The following is a 17,343-nucleotide window of genomic DNA, read 5'->3' as shown; positions in this document are numbered from 1 at the left end:
TCGATCCCAAGCGCTGACGATGTCTGAGTGAGTGGGTGAGATGTTGACTACCTCGCCTGGTGTGCAGGAGGTCGTGGGTTCGATCCCAAGCGCTGACGATGTCTGAGTGAGTGGGTGAGATGTTGACTACCTCGCCTGGTGTGCAGAAGGTCGTGTGTATTGTGTACAGTGTAATGTATAGTGGTGTGATGTATGGACGTTTACAGTAGTGTATAGTGTAGTGCATAGTAGTGTAGTGTATAGTAGTGTAGTGTATAGTAGTGTAGTGTATAGTAGTGTATAGTAGTGTAGTGTATAGTAGTGTAGTGTATAGTAGTGTAGTGTATAGTGTAATGTATAGTAGTGTAGTGTATAGTAGTGTAGTGTTTAGTAGCGTAGTGTATATTAGTGTAGTGTATAGTGTAGTGTATAGTGGTGTGTATAGTAGTGTAGTGTATAGTAGTGTAATGTATAGTGTAGTGTATAGTAGTGTAGTGTATATAGTAGTGTAGTGTATAGTAGTGTAGTGTATAGTAGTGTAGTGTTTAGTGTAGTGTATAGTGGTGTGTATAGTAGTGTAGTGTATAGTAGTGTAATGTATAGTGTAGTGTATAGTAGTGTAGTGTATATAGTAGTGTAGTGTATAGTAGTGCAGTGTATAGTAGTGTAGTGTATAGTAGTGTAGTGTATAGTGTAGTGTATAGTGGTGTGTATAGTAGTGTGGTGTATAGTAGCGTAATGTATAGTGTAGTGTATAGTAGTGTAGTGTATATTGTAGTGTATAGTAGTGTAGTGTATAGTAGTGTAGTGTATAGTAGTGTAGTGTATAGTAGTTTAATGTATAGTAGTGCAGTGTATAGTAGTGTAGTGTATAGTAGTGTAGTGTATAGTAGCGTAGTGTATAGTAGTGTAGTGAATAGTAGTTTATAGTAGTGGTGTATAGTAGTGGTGTATAGTAGTATAGTGTATAGTAGCGTAGTGTATAGTAGCGTAGTGTATAGTAGTGTAGTGAATAGTAGTGTAGTGTATAGTGTAGTGTATAATAGTGTAGTGTATAGTGTAGTGTATAATAGTGTAGTGTATAGTAGTGTAGTGTATAGTGGTGTAGTGTATAGTAGTGTATATTAGTGTAGTGTATAGTAGCGTGTGTATAGTAGTGTAATGTGTAGTAGTGTAGTGTATAGATGCGTAGTGTATAGTAGTGTAATGTATAGTAGCGTAGTGTATAGTAGTGTAGTGTATACTAGTGTAGTGTATAGTAGTGTAGTGTACAGTAGTGTAGTGTATAGTAGTGTATAGTAGTGTAGTGTATACTAGTGTAGTGTATAGTGTAGTGTATAGTGTAGTGTATAGTAGTGTAGTGTATAGTAGTGTAGTGTTTAGTGTAGTGTATAGTGTAATGTATAGTAGTGTAGTGTATAGTAGTGTAGTGTTTAGTAGCGTAGTGTATATTAGTGTAGTGTATAGTGTAGTGTATAGTGGTGTGTATAGTAGTGTAGTGTATAGTAGTGTAATGTATAGTGTAGTGTATAGTAGTGTAGTGTATATAGTAGTGTAGTGTATAGTAGTGTAGTGTATAGTAGTGTAGTGTTTAGTGTAGTGTATAGTGGTGTGTATAGTAGTGTAGTGTATAGTAGTGTAATGTATAGTGTAGTGTATAGTAGTGTAGTGTATATAGTAGTGTAGTGTATAGTAGTGCAGTGTATAGTAGTGTAGTGTATAGTAGTGTAGTGTATAGTGTAGTGTATAGTGGTGTGTATAGTAGTGTGGTGTATAGTAGCGTAATGTATAGTGTAGTGTATAGTAGTGTAGTGTATATTGTAGTGTATAGTAGTGTAGTGTATAGTAGTGTAGTGTATAGTAGTGTAGTGTATAGTAGTTTAATGTATAGTAGTGCAGTGTATAGTAGTGTAGTGTATAGTAGTGTAGTGTATAGTAGCGTAGTGTATAGTAGTGTAGTGAATAGTAGTTTATAGTAGTGGTGTATAGTAGTGGTGTATAGTAGTATAGTGTATAGTAGCGTAGTGTATAGTAGCGTAGTGTATAGTAGTGTAGTGAATAGTAGTGTAGTGTATAGTGTAGTGTATAATAGTGTAGTGTATAGTGTAGTGTATAATAGTGTAGTGTATAGTAGTGTAGTGTATAGTGGTGTAGTGTATAGTAGTGTATATTAGTGTAGTGTATAGTAGCGTGTGTATAGTAGTGTAATGTGTAGTAGTGTAGTGTATAGATGCGTAGTGTATAGTAGTGTAATGTATAGTAGCGTAGTGTATAGTAGTGTAGTGTATACTAGTGTAGTGTATAGTAGTGTAGTGTACAGTAGTGTAGTGTATAGTAGTGTATACTAGTGTAGTGTATAGTGTAGTGTAGTGTATAGTAGTGTAGTGTATAGTAGTGGTGTATAGTAGTGCAGTGTATAGTAGTGTAGTGTATAGTGGTGTAGTGTATAGTAGTGTAGTGTATACTAGTGTAGTGTATAGTTACGTAGTGTAAAGTAGTGTAGTGTATAGTAGTGTACAGTGAGGGAAAAAAGTATTTGATCCCCTGCTGATTTTGTACGTTTGCCCACTGACAAAGAAATGATCAGTCTATAATTTTAATGGTAGGTTTATTTGAACAGTGAGAGACAGAATAACAACAACAAAATCCAGAAAACGCATGTCAAAAATGTCATAAATTGATTTGCATTTTGATGAGGGAAATAAGTATTTGACCCCTCTGCAAAACATGACTTAGTACTTGGTGGCAAAACCCTTGTTGGCAATCACAGAGGTCAGACGTTTCTTGTAGTTGGCCACCAGGTTTGCACACATCTCAGGAGGGATTTTGTCCCACTCCTCTTTGCAGATCTTCTCCAAGTCATTAATGTTTCGAGGCTGACGTTTGGCAACTCGAACCTTCAGCTCCCTCCACAGATTTTCTATGGGATTAAGGTCTGGAGACTGGCTAGGCCACTCCAGGACCTTAATGTGCTTCTTCTTGAGCCACTCCTTTGTTGCCTTGGCCGTGTTTTGGGTCATTGTCATGCTGGAATACCCATCCACGACCCATTTTCAATGCCCTGGCTGAGGGAAGGAGGTTCTCACCCAAGATTTGACGGTACATGGCCCCGTCCATCGTCCCTTTGATGCGGTGAAGTTGTCCTGTCCCCTTAGCAGAAAAACACCCCCAAAAGCATAATGTTTCCACCTCCATGTTTGACGGTGGGGATGGTGTTCTTGGGGTCATACAGTGAGGGAAAAAAGTATTTGATCCCCTGCTGATTTTGTACGTTTGCCCACTGACAAAGAAATGATCAGTCTATAATTTGAATGGTAGGTTTATTTGAACAGTGAGAGACAGAATAACAACAAAAAAATCCGGAAAAACGCATGTCAATAATGTTATAAATTAATGTGCATTTTAATGAGGGAAATAAGTATTTGACCCCCTCTCAATCAGAAAGATATCTGGCTCCCAGGTGTCTTTTTTACAGGTAACGAGCTGAGATTAGGAGCACACTCTTAAAGGGAGTGCTCCTAATCTCAGCTTGTTACCTGTATAAAATACACCTGTCCACAGAAGCAATCAATCAGATTCCAAACTCTCCACCATGGCCAAGACCAAAGAGCTATCCAAGGATGTCAGGGACAAGATTGTAGACCTACACAAGGCTGGAATGGGCTACAAGACCATTGCCAAGCATCTTGGTGAGAAGGTGACAACAGTTGGTGCGATTATTCGCAAATGGAAGAAACACAAAAGAACTGTCAATTCCCTCGGCCTGGGGCTCCATGCAAGATCTCACCTCGTGGAATTGCAATGATCATGATAACGGTGAGGAATCAGCCCAGAACTACACGGGAGGATCTTGTCAATGATCGCAAGGCAGCTGGGACCATAGTCACCAAGAAGACAATTGGTAACACACTACGCCGTGAAGGACTGAAATCCTGCAGTGCCCGCAAGATCCCCCTGCTCAAGAAAGCACATATACATGCCCGTCTGAAGTTTGCCAATGAACATCTGAATGATTCAGAGGACAACTGGGTGAAAGTGTTGTGGTCAGATGAGACCAAAATGGAGCTCTTTGGCATCAACTCAACTCGCCGTGTTTGGAGGAGGAATGCTGCCTATGACCCCAAGAACACCATCCCCACCGTCAAACATGGAGGTGGAAACATTATGCTTTGGGGGTATTTTTCTGCTAAGGGGACAGGACAACTTCACCGCATCAAAGGGACGATGTACGGGGCCATGTACCGTCAAATCTTGGGTGAGAACCTCCTTCCCTCAGCCAGGGCATTGAAAATGAGTCGTGGATGGGTATTCCAGCATGACAATGACCCATAACACACGGCCAAGGCAACAAAGGAGTGGCTCAAGAAGAAGCACATTAAGGTCCTGGAGTGGCCTAGCCAGTCTCCAGACCTTAATCCCATGGAAAATCTGTGGAGGGAGCTGAAGGTTCGAGTTGCCAAACGTCAGCCTCGAAATATTAATGACTTGGAGAAGATCTGCAAAGAGGAGTGGGACAAAATCCCTCCTGAGATGTGTGCAAACCTGGTGGCCAACTACAAGAAACGTCTGATCTCTGTGATTGCCAACAAGGGTTTTGCAGAGGGATCCAACTTATTTCCCTCATTAAAATGCAAATCAATTTATAACAATTTGACATGCGTTTTCTGGATATTGTTGTTATTCTGTCTCTCACTGTTCAAATAAACCTACCATTAAAATTATAGACTGATCATTTCTTTGTCAGTGGGCAAACGTACAAAATCAGCAGGGGATCAAATACGTTTTTCCCCTCACTGTAAGCAGCATTCCTCCTCCTCCTCCAAACACGGCGAGTTGAGTTGATGCCAAAGAGCTCCATTTTGGTCTCATCTGACCACAACACTTTCACCCAGTTGTCCTCTGAATCATTCAGATGTTCATTGGCAAACTTCAGACGGGCATGTATATGTGCTTTCTTGAGCAGGGGGACCTTGCGGGCGCTGCAGGATTTCAGCCCCTCACGGCGTAGTGTGTTACCAATTGTTTTCTTGGTGACTATGGTCCCAGCTGCCTTGAGATCATTGACAAGATCCTCCCGTGTAGCTCTGGGCTGATTCCTCACCGTTCTCATGATCATTGCAACTTCACGAGGTGAGATCTTGCATGGAGCCCCAGGCCAAGGGAGATTGACAGTTCGTTTGTGTTTCTTCCATTTGCGAATAATCGCACCAACTGTTGTCACCTTCTCACCAAGATGCTTGGCAATGGTCTTGTAGCCCATTCCAGCCTTGTGTAGGTCTACAATCTTGTCCCTGACATCCTTGGGTAGCTCTTTGGTCTTGGCCATGGTGGAGAGTTTGGAATCTGATTGATTGATTGCTTCTGTGGACAGGTGTATTTTATACAGGTAACAAGCTGAGATTAGGAGCACTCCCTTTAAGAGTGTGCTCCTAATCTCAGCTCGTTACCTGTATAAAAGACACCTGGGAGCCAGAAATCTTTCTGATTGAGAGGGGGTCAAATACTTATTTCCCTCATTAAAATGCAAATCAATTTATAAAATGTTTGACATGCGTTTTTCTGGATTTTGTTGTTGTTATTCTGTCTCTCACTGTTCAAATAAACCTACCATTCAAATTATAGACTGATCATTTATTTGTCAGTGGGCAAACGTACAAAATCAGCAGGGGATCAAATACTTTTTTCCCTCACTGTATAGTAGTGTATAGTAGTGTAGTGTATAGTAGTGTAGTGTATAGTAGTATAGTGTATAGTGGTGTAGTGTATAGTGGTGTAGTGTATAGTAGTGTAGTGTATAGTAGTGTAGTGTATAGTAGTGTAGTGTATAGTAGTGTATAGTAGTGTAGTATACAGTAGTGTAGTGTATAGTGTAGTGTATAGTAGTGTAGTCTATAGAGTAGTGTAGTGTATAGTAGTGTATAGTGTAGTGTATAGTAGTGTAGTGTATAGTAGTGTAGTGTATAGTAGTGTAGTGTATAGTAGTGTATAGTAGTGTAGTATACAGTAGTGTAGTGTATAGTGTAGTGTATAGTAGTGTAGTCTATAGAGTAGTGGAGTGTATAGTAGTGTAGTGTATAGTAGTATAGTGTATAGTGGTGTAGTGTATAGTAGTGTAGTGTATAGTAGTGTATAGTGGTGTAGTGTATAGTAGTTTAGTGTATAGTGTAGTGTATAGTAGTGTAGTGTATAGTAGTGTATAGAAGTGTAGTATATAGTTGTGTATAGTAGTGTATAGTGTAGTGTATATTAGCGTAGTATATAGTAGTGTATAGTAGTGTATAGTAGTGTAGTGTATATTAGTGTAGTGTATAGTTGTGTATAGTGTAGTATATAGTAGTGTATAGTGTAGTGTATAGTAGTGTAGTGTATAGTAGTGTATAGTGGTGTAGTGTATAGTAGTGTATGTTAGTGTAGTATATAGTTGTGTATAGTGTCGTGTATAGTAGTGTATAGTGTAGTGTATAGTAGTGTATAGTGTAGTGTATAGTAGTGTATATTAGCGTAGTATATAGTAGTGTATAGTAGTGAAGACAAAGAGTGACTATAAAGAAATGAGTTTGCCATCCAGAGCATGAACAATTTACTTGGCAGAGCAAATCCGTGCCGACTTCCAAGCATGTGACTGGTGAGATGCCAGAGTGGAGCTTGTATGTTCCTCTCACAGTTCTGGTGAGTGTGTGATTGGTGTGTGTGTTGTGTGTGTGGTGTGTTGTGTGAGTGGTGTGTTGTGTTGTGTGTGTTGTGTGTGTGTGAGTGGTGTGTTTGTGAGTGGTGTGTGAGTGGTGTGTGTGTGTTGTGTGTGGAGGGTGTTGTGTATGTGGTGTGTTGTGTGTGAGTGGTGTGTGTTTGTGAGTGGTGTGTGAGTGGTGTGTGTGTGTTTGTGAGTGGTGTGTGTTGAGTGTTTTTGTGAGTGGTGTGTGTGTGTGTGTTGTGTGTGAGGGGTGTGTGTGTGTGTGGAGTTTGTGTGGTGTGTGTGTGTTGTGTGTGAGTGGCGTGTTTGTGTTGTGTGTGTGATTGGTGTGTGTGTTGTGTGTGGAGTGTGTGTGAGTGGTGTGTGTGAGTGGTGTGTGTGGTGTGTGTGGAGTGTGAGTGGAGTGTGTGATTGTGTTGTGTGTGATTGAGAAGTGTGTGAGTGATTGTCTTGTGTGTGAGTGGAGTGTGTGTGATTGTGTTGTGAGTGGCGTGTGTGATTGTGTTGTGTGCGTGTGTGTTGTGTGTGGTCTGTGTGTGAGTGGTGTGTGTGATTGTGTTGTGTGTGTGTGATTGAGTGTGTGTGTGATTGTGTTGTGTGTGAGTGGAGTGTGTGTAATTGGTTTGTGTGTGGTTTGGTGTGTGTGTGTTGTGTGTGTGAGGTGTGTGTGTTGTGTGTGTGATTGGTGTGTGTGTTGTGTGTGGAATGTGTGTGATTGTGTTGTGTGTGGAGTGTGTGTGAGTGGAGTGTGTGATTGTGTTGTGTGTGATTGAGTAGTGTGTGATTATGTTGTGTGTGGGTGGAGTGTGTGATTGGTGTGTGTGTTGTGTGTGTGATTGTGTTGTGTGATTGAGCAGTGTGTGTGATTGTGAGGTGTGTGTGTGTGATTGTGTTGTGTGTGTGATTGAGTAGTGTGTGTGATTGTGTTGTGTGTGAGTAGTGTGTGAGTGGAGTGTGAGTCGTGTGTGAGTGGAGTGTGTGTGAGTAGTGTTGTGAGTGGTGTGTGTGTGTGTTGTGTGTGGAGTGTGTGTGAGTGGAGTGTGGAATGTGTGTGTGTGTGATTGAATAGTGTGTGATTGTGTTGTGTGATTGTGTGTGTTATTGAATAGTGTGTGTGATTGAGTAGTGTGTGTGATTGAGTAGTGTGTGAGTGTGATTGTGTGTGATTGTGAGTGGTGTGTGTGTGTGATTGAGTAGTGTGAGTGGTGTGTGTGTGAGTGTGATTGAGTAGTGCGTGTGAGTGTGAGTGGTGTGTGTGTGTGTGTGATTGAGTAGTGTGTGATTGTGAGTAGTGTGTGCGTGATTGAGTAGTGTTGTGTGAGTGGAGTGTGTGTTATTGAGTAGTGTGTGTGATTTTGGAGTGTGTGATTGAGTAGTGCGTGTGTGATTGTGAGTGGAGTGTGTGTAATTGTGAGTGGAGTGTGTGTGATTGTGTGTGATTGTGAGTGGTGTGTGTGTGTGATTGAGTAGTGTGTGATTGTGGAGTGAGTGGTGTGTGATTGTGAGTGGAGTGTGTGATTGTGTGTGTGATTGTGAGTGGTGTGTGTGTGATCGAGTAGTGTGTGTTATATATTTAAGTCGTGGTTTCTCTACACTTGCGAAACGTGGACCCCCCTAATGGAACATCTTCGCCGGTTAGAAACATTTAGGCTGGCCTGTCTACGATCCATCCTGGGTTTAACCAGGCTGGATTGTGTGAGGAGCTCACAAATCCTTGAAAGATCTGGGCAAGGTCCCATCGGTGAGCTCCTCCGGCAGGCAAGGCTGCGATGGCTGGGTCATGTAGCCCGCATGCCCAGCCACCGCATGCCGAAACAGCTTTTGTTTGGCCGGATCGAGGGGGCTAATCGGGCACGGCACGGGCTAGAGAAGAGATGGAGTGATGTTGTACAGAAGGACGTGGAGCTGAGTGGACTTGCCGATGACTGGTACCAGCGGTGTCAAGATCGGCCTCTGTGGAGGAGGCTCGTGAAGGATGCTACTGGGCAGTTGGAGGCAGTCGCCCTTCAACAACAACGGAGGGCGGAGGAGCGACGCTCACAACAATGAGCGGAGCGCCGGGTGGCTGAAGCAGATTGGCACAGTAGGGGGCACAGGTGGTGCATCAGCCAGTCATCTCGGCCATCTCAGTCAGTCGACCCGTGGCACCTGGGTCTGCCCCGTGACCTCCTGTCAGCGGGCGTTCGACACTTCACGCGGCCTCAAGGTGCACATGGCCTGGCACAAGCGTCATGGTGACGTCACCGCCACTTAGTGGCGAATGGCGGTTGTTGTTGTGTGACTGTGTGTGATTGTGAGTGGAGTGTGTGTGATTGAGTAGTGTGTGATTGAGTGGAGTGTGTGTGATTGAGTTGTGTGAGTGGAGTGTGTGTGATTGTGAATGGAGTGTGTTGCGTGTGATTGTGATGTAGTGTTGTGTGGGTGATTGTGAGTGAGGCGTGTGTTCTTTCTCTCTCCCCGTTCTGTGAAGTGTATGGTCAACTTCTTTTGCACCGTACGTAGCCGACAGCGCTAATCAGAGGTGCAGGGGGAAGGACTTAAACTATTTGTAAGATGCCTCCCTGTTCTGTAGTGTGAATCTTTTACACACTCATACACTCACCCACTCACACTCACACTACAACCGCCATTCGCCACTAAGTGGCGGTGACATCCCCACGACGCTTGTGCCAGGACATGTGCACTTTGAGGCCACGTGGAGTGTCGAAAGCCCGCTGGCAGGTCACGGGGCAGGCCCAGGTGCCACGGGTCGACTGAGATGACTGGCTGATGCACCACCTGTGCCCCCTACTGCGCCAACCTGCTGTGCTTTAGCCACCCGGCGCTCCGCTCGTTGTTGTGAGCGTCGCTCCTCCGCCCTCCGTTGTTGTTGGAGGGCGACTACCTCCAACTGCCCAGTAGCCTCCTCCAGAGGCCGATCTTGACACCGCTGGTACCAGTCATCGGCAAGTCCACTCAGCTCCACGTCCATCTGTACCACATCACTCCATCTCTTCTCTAGCCCGTGCCGCGCCCGTTTAGCCCCCTCGATCCGGCCGAACAAAAGCTGTTTCGGCATGCGGTGGCTGGGCATGCGGGCTACATGACCCAGCCATCGCAGCCTTGCCCGCCGGAGGAGCTCACCGATGGGACCTTGCCCAGATCTTTCAAGGATTTGTGAGCTCCTCACACAATCCAGTCTGGTTAAACCCAGGATGGCTCGTAGGCAGGCCAGCCTAAATGTTTCTAACCGGCGAAGATGTTCCATTAGGGGGGTTCACGTTTTGCAAGCGTAGAGAAAGGAGGGAATGACCGTGGCCGAGAAGACCTGAAGCTTAGTGTGGAGCGACAGACCAGGTAGCTTCCACACAGCGTTACGCAACCGATGAAAAGATATTGCCGCTCGACTGATTCGGAGTGAGATCTCTGCTGTTCAACTGGAACCAGTCATAAGCACACTTCCCAGGTATGGGAAACTCTCCACTCTCTCCACAACTGCCCCATCACCGATTGGGAGTTGTGGGGGTGGAGTGCCTGATGGTACAAAATACCCAGGCAGGTGCTTAGTTGTGGTGGGGCTGATGGTAAGGCCCCATCTCTTAGTGGCACGCTCCAGTCTCAGCAGCAGCGTCTCCAACTCCTCCTCTGAATGAGCAGCTATTACCAAATCAGCATACATAACGTGGTTGAGCAATAGGGAGCCATCCCTTGACCGCACCCGGGCATCGATCAGCCTCCCATTACATCTGTACCTTATGGAGATTCCCCCGGTACAGCTATTGAAGGCTTCACGAACTACGTGGTCAAAATAGATGTTAAATAATGTGGGAGCCAGAGGACATCCCTGTCGCACCCTAAGGTGTACAGGGAAAGGCTCGGACTCCCGGCCACGTAGTTTTACCCGGGCCCGCTCACCATCATGAAGGTCCTTAATGATCGTGAGTAGAGGGTCAGGTACTCCAAAAGCACGAAGAACAACCCAGAGCCCAGGCCTATTGATGGTATCATAGGCCTTGACCAGGTCGATAAAGCACTCACCCACTCACACACTCACTCACACACTCACCCACTCACTCACCCACTCTCTCACCCACACACTCACTCAAGCACTCACCCACACTCACTCACTCAGTCACTCTATCACTCACTCACCCACTCACACATACACACTCACTTACACACTCACACATCCACTCACACACTCACACACGCACTCACCCACTCACACACGCACTCACACACACACTCACTCACCCACTCACACACCCACTCACTCACTAAATCACCCACTCACTCACACACACACCCACTCACTCACTAAATCACCCACTCACTCACACACACACCCACTCACCCACTCACTCACTCACCCACACACTCACCCAGTGGCGGTGGCGTCACCACGGCGCTTGTGCCAGGCTAGGTGCACGTTAAGGCCACGTGAAGTGTCAAAACGACCGCTGGCAGGTTATGGGGCAGACCCAGCAGGTGCCACGGGTTGACCGACCGAGACGAGTGACCGATGCACCACCTGTGCCCACTACTGTGCCAGGCTAGGTGCACCACCTGTGCCCACTACTGTGCCACCTTGCTGTGTTTTAGCCACCCGGCGCTCCGCTCGGTGTTGTGAGCTTCGCTGCTGGAGAGCGACTGCCTCCATCTGGAGATCCGCAAGCCTCTCCTCAGCGTGCCTGGCAAGGCGATGCTGAATAATCCTTGCCAGGACCTTTCCCGGCACACTGAGGAGTGAGATGCCCCTGTAGTTGTTACAGTCTGTGCGGTCCCCCTTCTTAAAGAAGGGGGACCACCAGGACATCCTTCCAATCCTGCGTAACCCGTCCAGTGGTCCAGACTGTTGTTATGATGTCATGTAGGGTAGTCTGTGACACAAACGCCGCCCTCCCTCAGCATTTCGCTTGGGAGATCATCTCTGCCCGCTGCCTTTCCTGGTCTCAGACTCCGGATCGCCTTCAGTACTTCCTCAACAGATGGCACCTCAGCCAGCCATTCACAGGGGGTGACTTCTTTCAATATTTGAGGCACCGCAGCCTCAGCAGGGTCATCCTCACTTTGTGCCACGATGTTTTCCGGGCTGAGGGACCTAGCAGAAATGCTCAGCAAAATCTGCAAACCTGTTCCTGAGGGTTCGGAGATCGGATCACCTTTTTTTCCACAAATGATGGTGATTGGTGTGGCGCTGCAGGTTACTTTTTTGATGGCGTTAAAAAGTGATTCGTGATCGCGGGCCACTGAGCCAGACTCCATCTCCTGAGCAAACCCACAACCACCACCCCATCCTCGCAGCGCCTCACGGCTCTCCGAACCTCCGAGCGAAGGCAGCGGTAGGTAAGCCTCCTCAATCTCCGACGTGGGATGCTGTAGCCGACGACAGTGGGCCCTGTCGCTTTTTCCTCAGCCATCCTGAACGCCTCCACCCCCCACTCCGTCGGCCAGGCTCTCCGGGGGGGAGGTCTGGACCGCGTACCCAAAGCAGCCATTGCATCCGCACGAGCCCTTCCCCCCCTCCCACAGCATCGCTCACATCCACCACGCTCGTCACCGTCCGGCAGTGGCGATGCGGTTAAGGGGGTGGTTGTTGTCTTTTGGCTCGCTCGCACACTCGCCCAAACAGCGTCATTTCGCAAGCGCTCAGAGATGTGTATTTCACGGTTTTTTTTTTCGTTTCGTTTTTGCCTGCCGGAGACATCGAAGAGACGAGAGGGTGCCCCCTGTGAAGGTGGAGACCGGTGGGACGCGAAGATGGATGAGCACACGGAGGGATACCGCACGTGGTGGTGGTGGTGGCGGTGGTGGTGGTGGTGGTGGTGGCGGTGGTGGTGGCGGTGGTGGTGGTGGTGGAGGCGGTGGTGGAGGCGGTGGTGGTGGTGGTGGTGGAGGCGGTGGTGGTGGTGGTGGTGGAGGTGGTGGAGGCGGTGGTGGTGGTGGTGGTGGCGGTGGTGGTGGTGGTGGTGGAGGCGGTGGTGGAGGCGGTAGTGGTGGCGGTGGTGGAGGTGGTGGTGGTGGAGGCGGTGGTGGAGGCGGTGGTGGTGGTGGTGGTGGAGGCGGTGGTGGAGGCGGTGGTGGCGGTGGTGGTGGTGGTGGTGGTGGTGGTGGAGGCGGTGGTGGTGGTGGTGGAGGCGGTGGTGGAGGCGGTAGTGGTGGTGGTGGTGGAGGTGGAGGCGGTGGTGGAGGCGGTGGTGGAGGCGGTAGTGGTGGTGGTGGTGGAGGTGGAGGCGGTGGTGGAGGCGGTGGTGGAGGCGGTAGTGGTGGAGGTGGTGGTGGAGGCGGTGGTGGTGGTGGAGGCGGTAGTGGTGGCGGCGTCCTGGGGACTAAACAATGCCTGGGGAGGTGACGGAGAGCGCCAAAAGACTCGCACACAGAGAGACTCGCACCGAGGGAGACTCACAGTGAGAGAGGGGTCTAGGAGGGGTCTAGGGAGGGTCTAGGGAGGGTCTACTAGGGAGGGTCTAGGGGGGTCTAGGGGGGTCTAGGGGGGGTCTAGGGGGGACTAGGGGGGTCTAGGGGGGTCTAGGGGGGTCTAGGGAGGGTCTAGGGAGGGTCTAGGGGGGTCTAGGGGGTCTAGGGGGGTCTAGGAGGGGTCTAGGGGGGTCTAGGAGGGGTCTAGGGGGGCCTAGGGGGGCCTAGGGGGGTCTAGGAGGGGTCTAGGGGGGTCTAGGGAGGGTCTAGGGGGTCTAGGGGGGTCTAGGAGGGGTCTAGAGGGGCCTAGGGGGGTCTAGGAGGGTCTAGGGGGGTCTAGGAGGGGTATAGGGGGGTCTAGGAGGGGTATAGGGGGGGTCTAGGAGGGGTTTAGGGGGGTCTAGGGGGGTCTAAGGAGGTCTAGGGGGGGTCTAGGAGGGGTCTAGGGGGGTCTAGGGGGGGTCTAGGGAGGGTCTAGGGGGATCTAGGGGGGTCTAGGGGGGTCTAGGAGGGGTATAGGGGGGGTCTAGGAGGGGTTTAGGGGGGTCTAGGGGGGTCTAAGGGGGTCTAGGGGGGGTCTAGGAGGGGTCTAGGGGGGTCTAGGGGGGGTCTAGGGAGGGTCTAGGGGGATCTAGGGGGGTCTAGGGGGGGTCTAGGGGGGTTCTAGGGGGGTCTAGGGGGGTTCTAGGGGGGTCTAGGGGGCTCTAGGGGGTCCCGGCGGCCCCTCCAGCATCTCCGGAGTCATTTGGCTCCAGGTCCATGTCGGGCTCCGTGAGCTCTGCGGTGAGTTCGGCGGCGGTGCTGCTGGTGGTGGTGTTGGTGTTGGTGGTGGTGTTGGTGGTGGTGTTGGTGGTGGTGTTGGTGGCGGTGAGTGCGGCGAGTTCGGCGAGCGTGGAGGAGGTCTCCTCTGAGAAGGGCGCCAGGCGGATGGGGGTGACACGGTGGTGGAGTTGGTGGTTGTGCTGCAGGAGGAAGGGGATGGGTCGGCCCAACGTGCCGCTGGACGAGGAGGTGACGGTGCGGGCCGTGATGGCGGCGGTGGTGGCGGTGGAGGCGGTGGAGGCAGTGGAGGCGGTGGTGGAGGCGGTGGAGGCGGTGGTGGTGGACTCCACACTCGAGTCCAGAGGGCGGATTCCACTCACTGTGATCGGTGGGGTAGGAGGGGAGAGGAGGTGTGGACATTGAATTAGTTTGCACCGTACACGAAGCCACTCACTCACCCTCACACTCACTCACTCACTCACCCTCACCCACCCATTCACACCCTCACCCACTCACTTACCCACTCACCCTCACCCATTCACCCACTCACTCCTCACACTCACTCACCCTCACCCATTCACCCACTTACCTACCCACCCACCCACTCACCCTCACCCACTTACCCACTCACCCTCACCCACCCACTCACTCACTCACTCACCCACCCTCACCCACTCACCCTCACCCACCCACTCACTCACTCACTCACCCACCCTCACCCACTCACCCTCACCCACTCACCCTCACCCACTCACCCTCACCCACTCACCCTCACCCACTCACCCTCACACCCACTCACCCACACACCCACCCTCACCCACCCACTCACCTACCCACCCACTCACCTACCCACCCACCCACTCACCTACCCACCCACCCACTCACCTACCCACCCACCCACCCACTCACCCTCACCCACCCACTCACCCTCACCCACCCACTCACCTACCCACCCACTCACCTACCCACCCACCCACTCACCTACCCACCCACCCACCCACTCACCCTCACCCACTCACCCACTCACCCTCACCCACTCACCCTCACACACCCACTCACCCTCACCCACCCACTCACCTACCCACTCACCCTCACCCACTCACCCTCACCCACTCACCCTCACCCACCCACTCACCCTCACCCACTCACACTCACCCTCACACACTCACCCTCACCCACTCACTCACTCACTCACCCACCCCAAACACCCACACACCCTCACCCACTCACCCTCACCCACTCACCCTCACCCACTCACCCTCACCCACTCACCCTCACCCACTCACCCTCACACACCCACTCACCCTCACCCACCCACTCACCTACCCACTCACCCTCACCCACCCACCCACCCCCCCACCCACCCACCCACCACCCCCACCCACCAGAGCTGCTATCTGCGTCCCGCTGTGCCTGCTCTGCCCCCAGCAATGCCACCATGGACAAGTGGTCATTGTAGCAGCTCAGCATCTCCTGCTTTGTCTCTGGGCCTGGGCGGTGGGGGGGGTGGGGGGGTGGGGGGGGGTGGGGGGGGTGGGGAGGGTGGGGGGGGTGGGGGGGAGAAAGTACAGCAAGCGGGTTCACTCACTGCAGTGGCTATGAGACCTCGCCTGGTACACAGGAGGTGTCGTGGGTGAGATGTTGACTACCTCGCCTGGTACACAGGAGGTGTCGTGCTGGTGAGATGTTGACTACCTCGCCTGGTACACAGGAGGTCGTGGGTGAGATGTTGACTACCTCGCCTGGTACACAGGAGGTGTCGTGGGTGAGATGTTGACTACCTCGCCTGGTACACAGGAGGTGTCGTGGGTGAGATGGTGACTACCTCGCCTGGTACACAGGAGGTTGTGGGTGAGATGTTGACTACCTCGCCTGGTACACAGGAGGTCGTGCTGGTGAGATGTTGACCACCTCGCCTGGTACACAGGAGGTCGTGCTGGTGAGATGTTGACTACCTCGCCTGGTACACAGGAGGTCGTGCTGGTGAGATGTTGACCACCTCGCCTGGTACACAGGAGGTCGTGGGTGAGATGTTGACCACCTCGCCTGGTACACAGGAGGTGTCGTGGGTGAGATGTTGACTACCTCGCCTGGTACACAGGAGGTCGTGCTGGTGAGATGTTGACTACCTCGCCTGGTACACAGGAGGTCGTGCTGGTGAGATGTTGACCACCTCGCCTGGTACACAGGAAGTCGTGCTGGTGAGATGTTGACCACCTCGCCTGGTACACAGGAGGTCGTGCTGGTGAGATGTTGACTACCTCGCCTGGTACACAGGAGGTCGTGCGTGAGATGTTGACTACCTCGCCTGGTACACAGGAGGTGTCGTGGGTGAGATGTTGACTACCTCGCCTGGTACACAGGAGGTCGTGCTGGTGAGATGTTGACTACCTCGCCTGGTACACAGGAGGTCGTGCTGGTGAGATGTTGACTACCTCGCCTGGTACACAGGAGGTCGTGCGTGAGATGTTGACTACCTCGCCTGGTACACAGGAAGTCGTGCTGGTGAGATGTTGACCACCTCGCCTGGTACACAGGAGGTCGTGCTGGTGAGATGTTGACTACCTCGCCTGGTACACAGGAGGTGTCGTGGGTGAGATGTTGACTACCTCGCCTGGTACACAGGAGGTCGTGCTGGTGAGATGTTGACTACCTCGCCTGGTACACAGGAGGTCGTGCTGGTGAGATGTTGACCACCTCGCCTGGTACACAGGAAGTCGTGCTGGTGAGATGTTGACCACCTCGCCTGGTACACAGGAGGTCGTGCTGGTGAGATGTTGACTACCTCGCCTGGTACACAGGAGGTCGTGCGTGAGATGTTGACTACCTCGCCTGGTACACAGGAGGTGTCGTGGGTGAGATGTTGACTACCTCGCCTGGTACACAGGAGGTCGTGCTGGTGAGATGTTGACTACCTCGCCTGGTACACAGGAGGTCGTGCTGGTGAGATGTTGACTACCTCGCCTGGTACACAGGAGGTCGTGCGTGAGATGTTGACTACCTCGCCTGGTACACAGGAAGTCGTGCTGGTGAGATGTTGACCACCTCGCCTGGTACACAGGAGGTCGTGCTGGTGAGATGTTGACTACCTCGCCTGGTACACAGGAGGTCGTGCTGGTGAGATGTTGACTACCTCGCCTGGTACACAGGAGGTGTCGTGGGTGAGATGTTGACTACCTCGCCTGGTACACAGGAGGTCGTGCTGGTGAGATGTTGACTACCTCGCCTGGTACACAGGAGGTCGTGGGTGAGATGTTGACTACCTCGCCTGGTACACAGGACGTTGTGGGTGAGATGTTGACTACCTCGCCTGGTACACAGGAGGTCGTGCTGGTGAGATGTTGACTACCTCGCCTGGTACACAGGAGGTCGTGCTAGTGAGATGTTGACCACCTCGCCTGGTACACAGGAGGTCGTGCTGGTGAGATGTTGACTACCTCGCCTGGTACACAGGAGGTCGTGCTGGTGAGATGTTGACTACCTCGCCTGGTACACAGGAGGTCGTGGGTTCCATC

At 50.8% G+C, this 17,343-nt stretch overlaps 1 protein-coding gene across 4 annotated transcripts in view; it reads right to left on the bottom strand.

Moving 5' to 3' along the window:
* Positions 1 to 12,286: 12,286 nt before the first annotated feature.
* CDC16 (cell division cycle 16) overlaps positions 12,287 to 17,343 on the bottom strand; it is an 82,123-nt gene continuing 77,066 nt past the window's right edge. For 3 of the 4 annotated variants that reach the window (XM_076058372.1, XM_076058373.1, XM_076058374.1), the window contains 2 exons: positions 15,214 to 15,318; positions 12,287 to 14,207 (listed from right to left, as the gene is read on the bottom strand). In XM_076058372.1, the coding sequence (XP_075914487.1) occupies positions 13,771 to 14,207; positions 15,214 to 15,318 (542 nt within the window). In that variant the 3' untranslated portion in view covers positions 12,287 to 13,770. The remainder of the gene's footprint in view (positions 14,208 to 15,213; positions 15,319 to 17,343) is intronic. The other variant, XR_012931604.1, reaches the window with a different exon arrangement.

Source organism: Petromyzon marinus, assembly GCF_048934315.1.
Source record: "Petromyzon marinus isolate PM22_M1 ecotype Great Lakes invasive population chromosome 70 unlocalized genomic scaffold, UKy_Petmar_22M1.pri1.0 chr70_unloc.4, whole genome shotgun sequence".
Lineage (NCBI taxonomy): Eukaryota > Metazoa > Chordata > Hyperoartia > Petromyzontiformes > Petromyzontidae > Petromyzon > Petromyzon marinus.
Note: the sequence above shows the minus strand (reverse complement) of the source record. Positions and strands in the feature narration are given on the sequence as shown.